This window comes from Zea mays, chromosome 2 (assembly GCF_902167145.1).
Source record: "Zea mays cultivar B73 chromosome 2, Zm-B73-REFERENCE-NAM-5.0, whole genome shotgun sequence".
NCBI lineage: Eukaryota > Viridiplantae > Streptophyta > Magnoliopsida > Poales > Poaceae > Zea > Zea mays.
Genome location: NC_050097.1, coordinates 236035564 through 236048761, shown reverse-complemented (window position 1 = coordinate 236048761; position 13198 = coordinate 236035564). Strand labels below are relative to the sequence as shown.

Genomic DNA, 13198 nt, shown 5'->3' with positions numbered 1-13198 from the left:
AAAAATAGTGAAACTTGGCATGGAGTCATGTTTTGGTCTTAGTTGCTTAAGGTAAAAAAGTTTGAGCTACATTTCTTACTTTTTTGTTCAAAAGACAAATGTACATTCAAAAGACAAATGTACATTCACTGGGCACGCCTTCTCCACTTCAGCTTTGAAAGTGAATAATAAGTTAAAGCTTTCCTTCCATGGGCCATAAATCTTGTCAAGAGCCATTTTCTTGCCATAATACACTCTCATGTAAGGCACCAAAATGTTGTACTTCTCTTTAATCTTCTTTACCAGTTCAGTTGTACCAATGCATGGGTTATCTGTCACCCATTCTAATACTGCATCTGCACACCATCTACTTTTAGCTACCTTATGTGACCCTTTTCTTTCACTTGGACAAGTGTGAGGAGATGGATTAACTTTGACCTGAATAATTGTACTATTCCGCATACAGGAAGCATGTATCCTCCACTGACACCTCTCAAATGCGCAATGAACAGTCATTCTTGTTGGCTCACTCTTTTCAATTACATAATCATACTCACCTTTGATGCAATAGGTAGCAAGTGCATTCCTAAATTCGATCATCGATGCAAATATGCTGCCTTCTTTTAAGGATGGATTATCTCTGTCATAACCATTTCTTGGTACATCATCACCCTCTCCTTGCTCATCCACCCCCATAGCTATGTTTTCCTCCTCCTCCTCTTCATCGGTCTCTTCAAATTGTGCCCCTGTGAAAATGTCTCCATCATAGTCCTCAAATTCTAGCATATCCCACTTGTCAACAAACTCAGGATACTGTCTCTCATCATCATCAGGTGCAGCAACTACTTCTATTGGTTCAACCTCATCATTGGGAATAACATGATTCATCCTATTTCATAGGAAATGACGACGTTAAGAACCCATATATACAACACCTATTTTAGTAGCCAACATTTACAGATAGTGGAGGTTCTGCTCCTAACCTGGAGGAGAGGAGCAGGTACTGCTGCCTGGCCGCCGGTCGTGGAGGAAAGGTACAGCTGCCTGGCCGCCGGGCGTGGAGAGTTGCTTGGAGCACGTGATGCGGTGCTGTTGCGGTCAAGATCCGAGATTGTGCGGCAGGCAAATGTCGAGAAGATCAACTGGAGCACACGAGCAGCAGGTCGGACGTTGGTAGGGCTTCTGGAGCGCGAGCAGGGGCGCGGACACGCGGGAGTGAAAGGGAAATGTGCCCTTGGGCCATTTCTATAAGATTTTGGTGATTAAGTGCCCAACACACATTAAGGGAATGAGTATATGCCAAAGGGTGGACAAAGTGCAAATCAATATAAAGGTATGATTCTAGACTTAGTACATTGGTTTTTGTGTACTAACATATCTGTCTAAGTGCTAAAATCAGAGAAAAGATAATTGGAAAAGACTTGGCTCGAGCAGCCAAGACTCTGCTCAGTCTGGGTGCACCGGACTGTCCGGTGGTGCACTGGACAGTGTCCGGTGCGCCAGGCTGGCTCTGGTGAAAAGGCCGCTCTCGGGAATTCGTCGGTGGCGTATGGCTAAAATTCACCGGACTGTCCAGTGTGCACCGGACTGTCCGGTGAGCCAACGGTCGGCCGGGCAATCCGCGCGTGACCGTGGCCGGGCCAACGGTCTGAAGGGGGCACCGGACTGTCCGGTGTGCACCGGACAGTGTCCGGTGCGCCAACGGCTCCAAACCTTCAACGGTCGGCTGCGCCAGAACAGGAAAGAAATTCGCACCGGACAGTGTCCGGTGGTGCACCGGACTGTCCGGTGCGCCAGTCGACAGAAGGCAAGAATTGCCTTCCTGGAATGCTCTCAACGTCTCCTAGCTGCCTTGGGCTATAAAAGGGACCCCTAGGCGCATGGAGGATGACACCAAGAACACTTTGAGCATTCTTGATCATTCAAACTTCGTCTTTGCGCACTCGTTTGACATTCTTAGTGACAGCCTGCCACGCCATAAACCGGGTCTACCTTCATCGCCTCCTCAAGAAGACTTCATATGAGCTTCTAACCGGTAACAAACCCAACGTTTCATACTTTCGTGTATTTGGGAGTAAATGCTACATTCTAGTGAAGAAAGGTAGGAATTCCAAATTTGCTCCCAAAGCTGTAGAAGGGTTTTTGTTAGGTTATGACTCAAATACAAAGGCGTACAGAGTCTTCAACAAATCATCGGGTTTGGTTGAGGTCTCTAGCGACGTTGTATTTGATGAGACTAATGGCTCTCCAAGAGAGCAAGTTGATCCTAATGAAGTAGATGAATATGATGTTCCAACGGACGCAATTCGCACCATGGCGATTGGAGATGTGCGACCACAGGAACACCAAGAGCAAGATCAACCTTCTTCCTCAACAATGGTGCAACCCCCAACTCAAGATGATGAACAGGTTCATCAAGAAGAGGCGTGTGATCAAGGGGGAGCACAAGATGATCATGTTATGGAGGAAGAAGCACCTCAAGCCCCTCCAACTCAAGTTCGAGCGACGATTCAAAGGAATCATCCCGTCGACCAGATATTGGGTGATATTAGCAAGGGAGTAACTACTCGCTCTAGATTAGTTAATTTTTGTGAGCATTACTCTTTTGTCTCTTCTATTGAGCCTTTCAGGGTAGAAGAGGCCTTGCTAGATCCGGACTGGGTGTTGGCCATGCAGGAGGAGCTCAACAATTTCAAGAGAAATGAAGTTTGGACACTGGTGCTACGTCCCAAGCAAAACGTTGTGGGAACCAAGTGGGTGTTCCGCAACAAACAAGACGAGCACGGAGTGGTGACAAGAAACAAGGTACGACTTGTGGCAAAAGGTTATGCCCAAGTCGCAGGTTTGGACTTTGAGGAGACTTTTGCTCCTGTGGCTAGGTTAGAGTCAATTCGCATATTGTTAGCCTATGCCGCTCACCATTCTTTCAGGTTGTTCCAAATGGACGTGAAGAGCGTTTTCCTAAACGGGCCAATCAAGGAGGAGGTGTATGTATAGCAACCCCCTGGCTTTGAGGACGAACGGTACCCCGACCACGTGTGTAAGCTCTCTAAGGCGCTCTATGGACTTAAGCAAGCCCCAAGAGCATGGTATGAATGCCTTAGAGACTTTTTAATTGCTAATGCTTTCCAGGTTGGAAAGCCGATCCAACTCTTTTCACTAAGACATGTGATGGTGACTTATTTGTGTGCCAAATTTATGTCGATGACATAATATTTGGTTCTACTAACCAAAAGTCTTGTGAAGAGTTTAGCAGGGTGATGACTCAAAAGTTTGAAATGTCGATGATGGGCGAGTTGAACTACTTCCTTGGGTTCCAAGTGAAGCAACTCAAGGACGTCACTTTCATCTCCCAAACGAAGTACACGCAAGACTTGATCAAGCGGTTTGGGATGAAGGACGCCAAGCCCGCAAAGACTCCAATGGGAACTGATGGACACGTCGACCTCAACAAAGGAGGTAAGTCCATTGATCAAAAAGCATATCGGTCTATGATAGGTTCCTTACTTTACTTATGTGCTAGTAGACCGGATATTATGCTTAGTGTATGCATGTGTGCTAGATTTCAATCCGATCCAAGGGAGTGTCACCTAGTGGCCCTGAAGCGAATTCTTAGATATTTAGTTGCTACGCCTTGCTTCGGGATCTGGTATCCAAAGGGGTCTACCTTTGACTTGATTGGATATTCAGACTCTGATTATGCTGGATGTAAGGTTGATAGGAAGAGTACATCAGGGACGTGCCAATTCTTAGGAAGGTCCTTGGTATCCTAGAGTTCTAAGAAAGAAACTTATGTTGCCCTATCCACCGTTGAGGCCGAGTATGTTGCCGCAGGACAGTGTTGCGCGCAACTACTTTGGATGAGGCAAACCCTCCGGGACTTTGGCTACAATCTGAGCAAAGTCCCACTCCTATGTGATAATGAGAGTGCTATCCGCATGGCGGATAATCCTGTTGAACACAGCCGCACAAAGCACATAGACATCAGACATCACTTTTTGAGAGACCACCAGCAAAAGGGAGATATCGAAGTGTTTTATGTTAGCACCGAGAACCAGCTAGCCGATATCTTTACCAAGCCTCTAGATGAGAAGACCTTTTGCATGCTGCGTAGTGAGCTAAATGTCTTAGATTCGCGGAACTTGGATTGATTTATAGCATACATGTGTTTTATGCCTTGATCATGTTCCTTATGCATTTTGTTGCTTATCCATGGTACTCAAGTTGTACAAGCACTCCCCGGACCTCACAAGTCCATTTGCAAGTGATGCACCTATTTAGGGGGAGATGTGCTACAACTTGACCCTTTGAGACTAACCATGTGTTTGAGCTTGCTTGATTTAGTCTCAAAGGTGGATTGAAAGGGAAAGGTAGACTTGGACCATAAAAGACTTCCACTGCACTCCGATGAGAGGGTAACGTACTCCAAGTTCATCTCCATACTCGTATTGCCTTTTTGCTCTTAATTGACAATTTTGGTGAGGCAATGGGGTTTGAGGGCAAAAAATGATCCTGTTTTGGTGCTTAATGCCAAAGGAGGAGAAATTAAGGGCCAAAGCAACAAATGGATCAGCTACCACTTGAGAAATTTGTACCACTTGAGAATTTTGAAAATAGTAGAGTTAGGACGTTTGATTTGTCAAAATTCTAAATGTCTCTTTTATTGTCAAAAGTTGGTCTCTTGTGGGGAGAATGTTTGATTATGGGAAATAGGGGGAGTTTTTGAATCAATGATCAATTTCTCTTGGAATACCTTTCTCTATGCCTCAACAAGTGAATTTGACTTAGAGATAGGAAATTGAGTTTGATTTGCAAAAACAAACCAAGTGGTGGCAAAGAATGATCCAAATATGCCAAATTTGAATCAAAACAAATTTGTGTTCTCATTTGCATTGATGTTGCACTTCTAGTTGCTTTTTGTTGTGTTGGCATAAATCACCAAAAAGGGGGAGATTGAAAGGGAAATGTGCCCTTGGGCCATTTCTATAAGATTTTGGTGATTAAGTGCCCAACACACATTAAGGGAATGAGTATATGCCAAAGGGTGGACAAAGTGCAAATCAATATAAAGGTATGATTCTAGACTTAGTACATTGGTTTTTGTGTACTAACATATCTGTCTAAGTGCTAGAATCAGAGAAAAGATAATTGGAAAAGACTTGGCGTGAGCAGCCAAGACTCTGCTCAGTCTCGGTGCACCGGACTGTCCAGTGGTGCACCGGACAGTGTCCGGTGCGCCAGGCTGGCTCTGGTGAAAAGGCCGCTCTCGGGAATTCGTCGGCGGCGTACGGCTAAAATTCACCGGACTGTCCGGTGTGCACCGAACTGTCCGGTGAGCCAACGGTCGGCCGCGCAATCCGCGCGTGACGCGTGGTCGGGCCAACGGTCTGAAGGGGGCACCAGACAGTATCCGGTGCGCCAACGGCTCCAAACCTTCAACGGTCGGCTGCGCCAGAACAGGAAAGAAATCCACACCGGACAGTGTCCGGTGGTGCACCGGACTGTCCGGTGCGCCAGTCGACAGAAGGCAAGAATTGCCTTCCTGGAATGCTCTCAACGGCTCCTAGCTGCCTTGGGGCTATAAAAGGGACCCTAGGCGCATGGAGGATGACACCAAGCACACTTTGAGCATTCTTGATCATTCACACTTCGTCTTTGCGCACTCGTTTGACATTCTTAGTGATTTGAGCTCCAGTGAGAACTTTGAGATATTCATTTGAGCTCAAGTCTTGGCCGTGTGTGTATTGCTGTGGACTTGTGTGTGTTGCTCATCCCATCCTTACTTCCGTGTTCATTTGTGATCATCTTTTGTAAGGGCGAGAGACTCCAAGTTGTGGAGGTTCCTCGCAAACGGGATATAGTGAAAGGAAAAGAAATACCGTGGTATTCAAGTGGATCTTTGGATCACTTGAGAGGGGTTGAGTGCAACCCTCGTCCGTTGGGACGCCACAACGTGGAGTAGGCAAATGTCGAACTTGGCCAAACCACGGGATAAACCACTGTGCCTCTCTGTGTTGATATACTTGTGGTTATTGTGTTTTGCAAAGAACTCTTTTCTAGCCAATTGGCTTTATTGCTCTAACACTTAATCAAGTTTATGGCATTAAGTTTTAAGTTTTCACAGGATCACCTATTCACCCCCTCTAGGTGCTCTCAGTCAGCCACGGCGACTCTAACGGAGACGGCGTGAGTGCGTCTCACTGAGGAAAGAAATGTACGCGTGGGTAAAACTGAGCAACCCATAAAACTAAGGGTAGCACTAAGCACCTGGTCACAACTAAGATCACCCATGTAAAAAACCCTATATTCTATAGATGGTGTTTACATGCACGTGGAGAAGGCATGCATGTCTCCATGTGCATGTTGCTGCACTTGTTTTCTCCGTTGTTGAATGAATATTATGATTCTGCTGCAGCTGCGGTGCATTATCATCCAATGCAAAACCACCTCCATATGGAGTCGGTCGATCGATGGCCTTGACAGTTTGTTTGTTTACACTTTACACCCACCCCAAATTCAACGCATTCCATTTGGTTCGATCACCTCTTCTATTCCAGTCATTTGCACATCATCCACGACTATTGGTTGTTGATAAATAATTTTATGAGATATTAAAATCAATAATAATATTTATATGTTGTCGCAACGTACGGGCATTATACTAGTTTGTAGTAATGTACTTGATAATATAAGAAAAGATAAATATTAAATTTCGTACATATATATATTAAAATACTAAATTTATTCTAACAATTTAGATATCCACTTTTATCTATAATCCTAAGGTGATGTACGTTGTTTTGTTCAGACCTTGTTAAGAGAATGGTAATGTGATCTCTTACCGACGCTAATGGTTAATATTTATAATTGAATTGGATAGTAATACTTGGTATTACTGAAAAGAGCTCAACCAAACAAAAATATCAATATTCATTACCTCATGTAAATCGTTTGCGTTACATTTCGACAAAACAAACGACACCTAAAGGTTTCCTTGAAAACTAGCTTGGGCCTAGTAGATTCTACATTTTTATCTCAAAATAATTGGTTTTAGAAGAAAAAATGCAGAAAGATTCTACAATTCTCGTCTCAAAGTGAAGACTAAAAAGCATCATAGAATATAGATGGTATTAAATAAAGATATACATAAAGATGCATAAAATTAAGACTAAAACTATAGAAATAAAATGATTAAAAATAAAAAATGAAGATAATATAATTCCCAACCCAAAAATACTAAAATAAAAAGGATATAAAAACTGTTAAATAAATATGTACGAAAAGATTCATAAAATGAAGACTAAAATGTAGAAATAAGATGATTGAAAATTAAAAAAATAGTCTAAAAATAAAGTCTAGAACTATATAAAAAGATGTTCAAAATTAAATGTTAAATATAATTTGTTGGCTGTGGAGTACTTATATTTTGTAAGTATTCATAATATAGCACGGAAGCCTCCTAGTAATTTTAGGTGCGTTTTCCTATAACTTAAAAAAAAATCCTTTCCACTTGAAGCCAATGCCCTACAGGTTGCCCTTGAAAACTGTATTGGGCCTAGTAGATTCTACATTTTTTATCTCAAAATAATTGGTTTTAGAACAAAATATGCAGAAAGATGCTACAATTCTCGTCCGAAATAAAGACTAAAAACCACCTCAGAATATAAAGAGTATTAAATAAATATGTCCAAAAAATGCATAAAATAAAGACTAAAACTATAGAAATAAAATGACTATTTTTTTAAAAATGAAAGTAATACAATTTCCAAACCAAAATAGATACTAAATAAAAAGAATATAAAGAGTGTTAAATAAATATGTACAAAATGATTCATAAAATGAAGATAAACTATAGAAAATAAGATGACTAATAATAAAAAAAATATAGCCTAAAACAAAGTATAGAAATTATAAGCTATGTCTGAAATTAAAAATAATTTGCTGGCTGTGGGGTTCGAACCCACGCGCACTTCTGTGCAGAAGATCTTAAGTCTCCCCCCTTAACCACTCGGGCAAACCAGCTGTTACATTATATTATTAGATACAAATATATTTAGTCTATAGTAAACGCCGGAGCTTTCCATTGTCATAGTGCCGCCACCACCGCATCACATCCTCTGGCCAGATCTTCAATTTCTGATTCTAAGCAGTCTTCCCTTCCCAACTCTGGATGAGCTTCTTGGCGTGGAAACACACTATCCAACTCCAAGAATGAGATTCGTTCGTGCTCCTCCGATCTCCTCCAGAGCAAGAAAAAACTATTCGACCCCTGGAAGGTTCTGATATAACATGAATTATACTTAATTTGATTTGATAGATTATATAATAAAAGTATAAGTGTACTTTTATTTGATATTTTTAGTACTAGTCCTAGTTGATTACACAATGATCAGTTTTTCTCCTTTTTGTTTAGGGCTATAGATATATAATAATTACTGTATTCCCAGTTTCCCATACGGCCACGCCTGAATGCCCGACCTCCGTCCGATCCGGTCAAATCCTCGCCGCCCACGCCCCCGCCTCCGCCGGCGATGCGGGGCGCCGACCTCATCAACCCGGCGCTCCCCGACGAGCTCCTCGACGACGTGATCCGCCGCGTCGGCTCGGGCGGGGCCAAGCGCGACCTCGACGCCTGCGCGCTCGTCTGCCGCCGCTGGCGCCGCCTGGAGCGCGCGTCGCGCCGCTCCGCGAGGCTCGCCGCGTCCGGGGAGCGCGCCGACGAGGTGGTGCGCCTCGTCGCCGAGCGCTTCACGGCGCTCACCGAGGTGTCGGTGGACGAGCGCCTCACCGCCGCGGCCGCCGCCTCCGGGTCCGCCCCCAGATCGTACCGCTCCGGAACGGTACGCCCCTCCTGCCCTTCATCCGGATGCTGGGGTCCCCCGCTTGCCGCCGCCGCTGCTGCGCCCGTACGCGAATGTGAAAAAATGCCGCGTCTTGTCTGGGCATCGAATTGTTTTTGGGGAGAAATATGGCGAGTGTATAGAGCGACCTGTCGAGGAATTGGTGGCACCGACTCCCCTATGAAAACTAGGATTTTGTTGATACTTCTGCTGTAAAGCTTCTACTGCCTAAATCGCTAGAATTTTCCTTGGCCGCTGACAAATTGTCAGAAAAAAGCTAGAGTTGAGATAACTTTGCAACATAAGACGGCGACCTAGATCGTCACTTCTTCTAGTCCAATTTTGAGACATTCTGCTCCCTTGTTACACTGCACTCAGTACTTGTCTTGAACGCAGCTGCATATTCCTAACCGGATCCGACGCCGGAGGAGACTGCCCCTCGCATCAAACCTTACTCTTCATATAGCCCCGTTCCCGTTGGACCAGCCAGTCAGTGATGAAAGGACAGAGCGCAGCTGTTTGACTGACGTCGGCTTGACTCATCTCGCAAGGGGTTGCAGAGGGCTTGAGAAGTTAAGTCTGGTGTGGTGTTCTGCCATATCCTCAACAGGCTTGGTGAGGATAGCTGAGAATTGCAAGAATTTGACTTCTTTGGATCTCCAGGTAATTCCGTATTGTTTATTCTTCAGCTTATGCCATGCTATTGACTTCATGAATTTCATATATTTTTGAGAGACATTAGCTCCGTGAACAAAATTTATGGACAAAGTCCATACAGTTCCGCTTTTGTAGACCCAATATATATTTATGGACAAAGTATGAAGACAAACCTTAAAATGCAGGCTTGCTTTATTGGAGATCCAGGACTTGTTGCTATTGGGGAAGGATGCAAGCTGCTTAGGAAATTGAACTTGCGATTTGTTGAAGGCACCACAGATGAAGGCTTGATTGGATTAGTAAAGAACTGTGGCCAATCGCTGGTCTCACTTTCTGTTGCAACTTGTCTTTGGTTGACTGATGCATCTTTACATGCTGTTGGATCCCACTGCCCTAACCTAGAAATTCTATCGGTGGAATCAGATCGTGTTCAAAGTGTGGGAATAATATCTATTGCTAAAGGATGCCGACAATTAAAAACCTTGAAGCTACAATGTATTGGTACTGGGGATGACGCCCTAGATGCTATTGGTTCATTCTGTCCTCTTTTAGAGATCTTGTCACTCAACAACTTCGAACGATTTACAGACAGGTGCTCAGTTTAATCTTACTATCTAATCTAATGTTATGACCTGAAGTCCAATTTTGTTTTATATATGCTTATTTTTCCTCTATAAATTTTGGTTTGGGCCTTTTTGTTCTAGGCTAAAGAAATTGGTTTATTTTTTTCTTAAAATTTCCCATCTTGACTTACCTTAAAAATATATTAATAGGTAACAAATGTTTGAAGGTTTTATGAAATATATTAGTAGGTCTTATGAACTCCATGAATTACATAAGAGTGAAGAAAAGAACAGAATTTCTAGAAGAATGAAAATGAGAACAACGGTATGTACTATGTAGAATTGATGTAGACCAAGTAGGATATTAGGTATGCTGATTTTATCTTTCTCATTGAGTCATGTTTTCTGCAACTGAAGCTGCTGATCATCCATTAATATCCTTGCTTGCACTCTGTTCTTCAGTTAATTTCTGAGTTTTCCAAATGATTAGCTGACCGACTTTTGCAATTTCAGGAGCCTTACTTCAATTGCAAAAGGGTGCAAGAATCTCACAGATCTTGTTCTCACTGATTGCCAGTTACTAACTGATAGAAGCCTTGAATTTGTAGCTCGTAACTGCAAAAAGTTAGCACGTTTGAAGATCAATGGTTGTCAGAGCATGGAATCTGTTGCACTGGAGCACATTGGGCGATGGTGTCCGTAAGTTTCTTTGGTGATAATATGCTATATTGAAATTCCTTGCTTCAGTTAGCGTTCCTAGACATTTACTCTCCTTTTTATGAACAGTTCTTTAATGTCAACTTGATGTGCTGCGAGTAAACTAAACATAATTTTGGACTTTGGAGAGAAGGGACAGGCTAAAGAATATGTTAGGATCATGAATCTATAAATAAGAACAGTTTGACTGTATATTCAATTTTAAACAACATATAGGCTATCATAATATTAGACTGACGGTCAATGTAGATGGTTGTACTTCTACAACAACAACAAAAATACTGTTTAGGTGCATTTTTGGGCTATATTGATAACTTCTGTTGCGACAACAGTATATGATTTGTGGTCCTATGCAAACAGGCGCCTTTTGGAGCTCTCTCTAATTTTCTGCCCCAGGATCGAGAACAGTGCATTCCTGGAGATTGGTAGCGGCTGCTCCCTTCTTAGGACTCTTCATTTGATTGACTGCTCAAGAATAACTGATGACGCCTTGTGCCACATAGCTCAAGGCTGCAAGAACTTAACAGAACTTTCTATTCGGCGTGGTTATGAGGTGCTTGCACTCTACATTTGTTCGGAACCTTTAAAATGGGGTTTCTGCTTGTATTCATAGTTTATGCATTCGGTATGCAGGTTGGAGACAGGGCATTGGTGTCTATCGCCGAGAACTGTAAATCGCTCAGAGAGTTAACGCTCCAGTTCTGTGAGAGGTAGATAATAACGCATGATGCGATGTGTCTTATCTAACTTGGTATCCCAATCTGTATCGCCCTCTTTGGTCTTTGCTTTGAACCGTGAATCTTTTCAATTTCTTATTTTTTTTCTTCTCAGGGTATCCGATGCAGGGCTATCTGCAATCGCGGAAAACTGCCCTCTGCATAGGCTAAACTTGTGCGGGTGCCACCTAATCACCGATACCGGGCTGACGGCAGTTGCCAGAGGATGCCCTGATCTAGTCTTCCTGGATATGAGCGTCCTTCGGGTATGTGGTTTGGTTTCTCAATGACGCTGCATTCCTTACGCGAAAACTGTCCGAAATTCGAGTGAACAGAAAGAGTCCTCACTGTTTCACTTTGAGTACATTCTCTATCCTGCGATAGAGATAGGATAAACTTTTTTTTTTGTCATCTTGCTTCGACATACTACACATGCATGCAGATCGTAGGTGACATAGCGCTTGCGGAGATAGGCGACGGCTGTCCGAAGCTGAGAGAGATCGCGCTCTCCCACTGCCCTGAGGTCACCAACGTCGGCCTGGGCCACCTTGTGCGAGGGTGCCTGCAGCTGGAGTCCTGCCAGATGGTCTACTGCCGGCGGATCACCAGCTCCGGGGTGGCGACCGTCGTCTCGGGCTGCGGGAGGCTGAAGAAGGTCCTCGTGGAGGAGTGGAAGGTGAGCGAGAGGACCCGGCGGAGGGCGGGGCCCGTCCTGTCGTTCCTCTGCACCGGGCTCTAGTAAGTAGGGTTCGCAAGAAAGGGCAATGAATCTGCCCAGCGTCAGACTTGCTCAAGTCTTTGGATGAACAGAGCTTGTCTTGCGCTGGTGCTGTGTTGTGTCGTATACCATAGTTCCATAGCATCGTTCGTTGCCTCAAACAAAAGGTGTTGTGTGAACTGTTTTAATTTACTCACAATGTGTTGCACAGATCGAAAATGTTGTACCAGATGTTGTATCAGAAGTGATGACCAAATAAAGACGAGACGAAGGAAGTGGCAAGAGCTTCATCAAATGCTGTACCAAATTGCTGTTACTCGTCTTGTACCTCGAGTGCTTCTTCGATTTCTATGCCACGTGTTCACGTCCTCAAGTCAGGCATGTGAGATATAGGAAAGAATTGTATTATCATCAAACTTTAAAATGTTGTGTGGACTGTTTTAATTTACTCACAATGTGTTGCACAGATCGAAAATGTTGTACCAGATGTTGTATCAGAAGTGATGACCAAATAAAGACGAGACGAAGTGGCAAGAGCTTCATCAAATGTTGTACCAAATTGCTGTTACTCGTCTTGTACCTTGAGTGCCTCTTATGTCACGTGTTCACGTCCTCGAGTCAGGCATGTGAGATATAGGAAAGAACTGTATTATCATCAACTTAACGTCAGAAAGTTGTTAGTGCTGTTCAGCAGAACATCGCTACGTAGTTCACGAGCCGTTACAAACACTCCTCCGAATATCATTACACAACGAATGGCAAGCACTATCTCTTCACTTTTTTTTATTTTGGTGGTGTATTTTCTCCAGAATCTCTCTCTCTCTATATATATCTCTTTTGCTTTAAGTTTTTTTTTCCTGCGATATTGAGGCGGAGCATCATGGTTTTTTCCCACAGTTTTGGCGCTGTATATCTTCTTGAATATGTAATTGGCAGTCCGCACGCCTTTTTCTCGTTCAAAATAAAATACTCCTAACATATTACCGTTACCAATTAAGTTACATTTCG

General features: G+C 43.4%; 2 protein-coding genes and 1 non-coding gene across 11 annotated transcripts; 1 reads left to right on the top strand and 2 right to left on the bottom strand.

Annotated features, from left to right (window-relative positions):
* Positions 1–87: 87 nt before the first annotated feature.
* On the bottom strand, positions 88–867 carry LOC109944445 (uncharacterized). The gene has a single exon (XM_020549215.1). The coding sequence runs from the start codon at positions 865–867 to the stop codon at positions 88–90; it is 780 nt and encodes a 259-aa protein (XP_020404804.1).
* A 7051-nt stretch (positions 868–7918) lies between these two features.
* TRNAL-UAA (transfer RNA leucine (anticodon UAA)) lies at positions 7919–8001 on the bottom strand. The gene has a single exon. It is a non-coding gene; the product is annotated as a tRNA-Leu (tRNA).
* Positions 8002–8107: 106 nt separating this feature from the next.
* Positions 8108–13036, top strand: LOC100382166 (uncharacterized). Of its 9 annotated transcripts, none has more exons than XM_008670097.4 (11): positions 8108–8255; positions 8393–8819; positions 9216–9482; positions 9662–10068; positions 10553–10738; positions 11117–11309; positions 11390–11466; positions 11588–11738; positions 11915–12148; positions 12402–12568; positions 12658–13036. In XM_008670097.4, the coding sequence occupies exons 2-10, from the start codon at positions 8511–8513 to the stop codon at positions 12447–12449; spliced, it is 1872 nt and encodes a 623-aa protein (XP_008668319.1). In that variant the 5' UTR covers positions 8108–8255; positions 8393–8510; the 3' UTR covers positions 12450–12568; positions 12658–13036. The 9 variants fall into 9 exon arrangements, with proteins under 9 accessions (XP_008668319.1, XP_035820788.1, XP_008668316.1 ...); XM_035964895.1 differs by having other exon boundaries at positions 12402–12572; XM_008670094.4 differs by having other exon boundaries at positions 11915–12210.
* Positions 13037–13198: the final 162 nt, after the last annotated feature.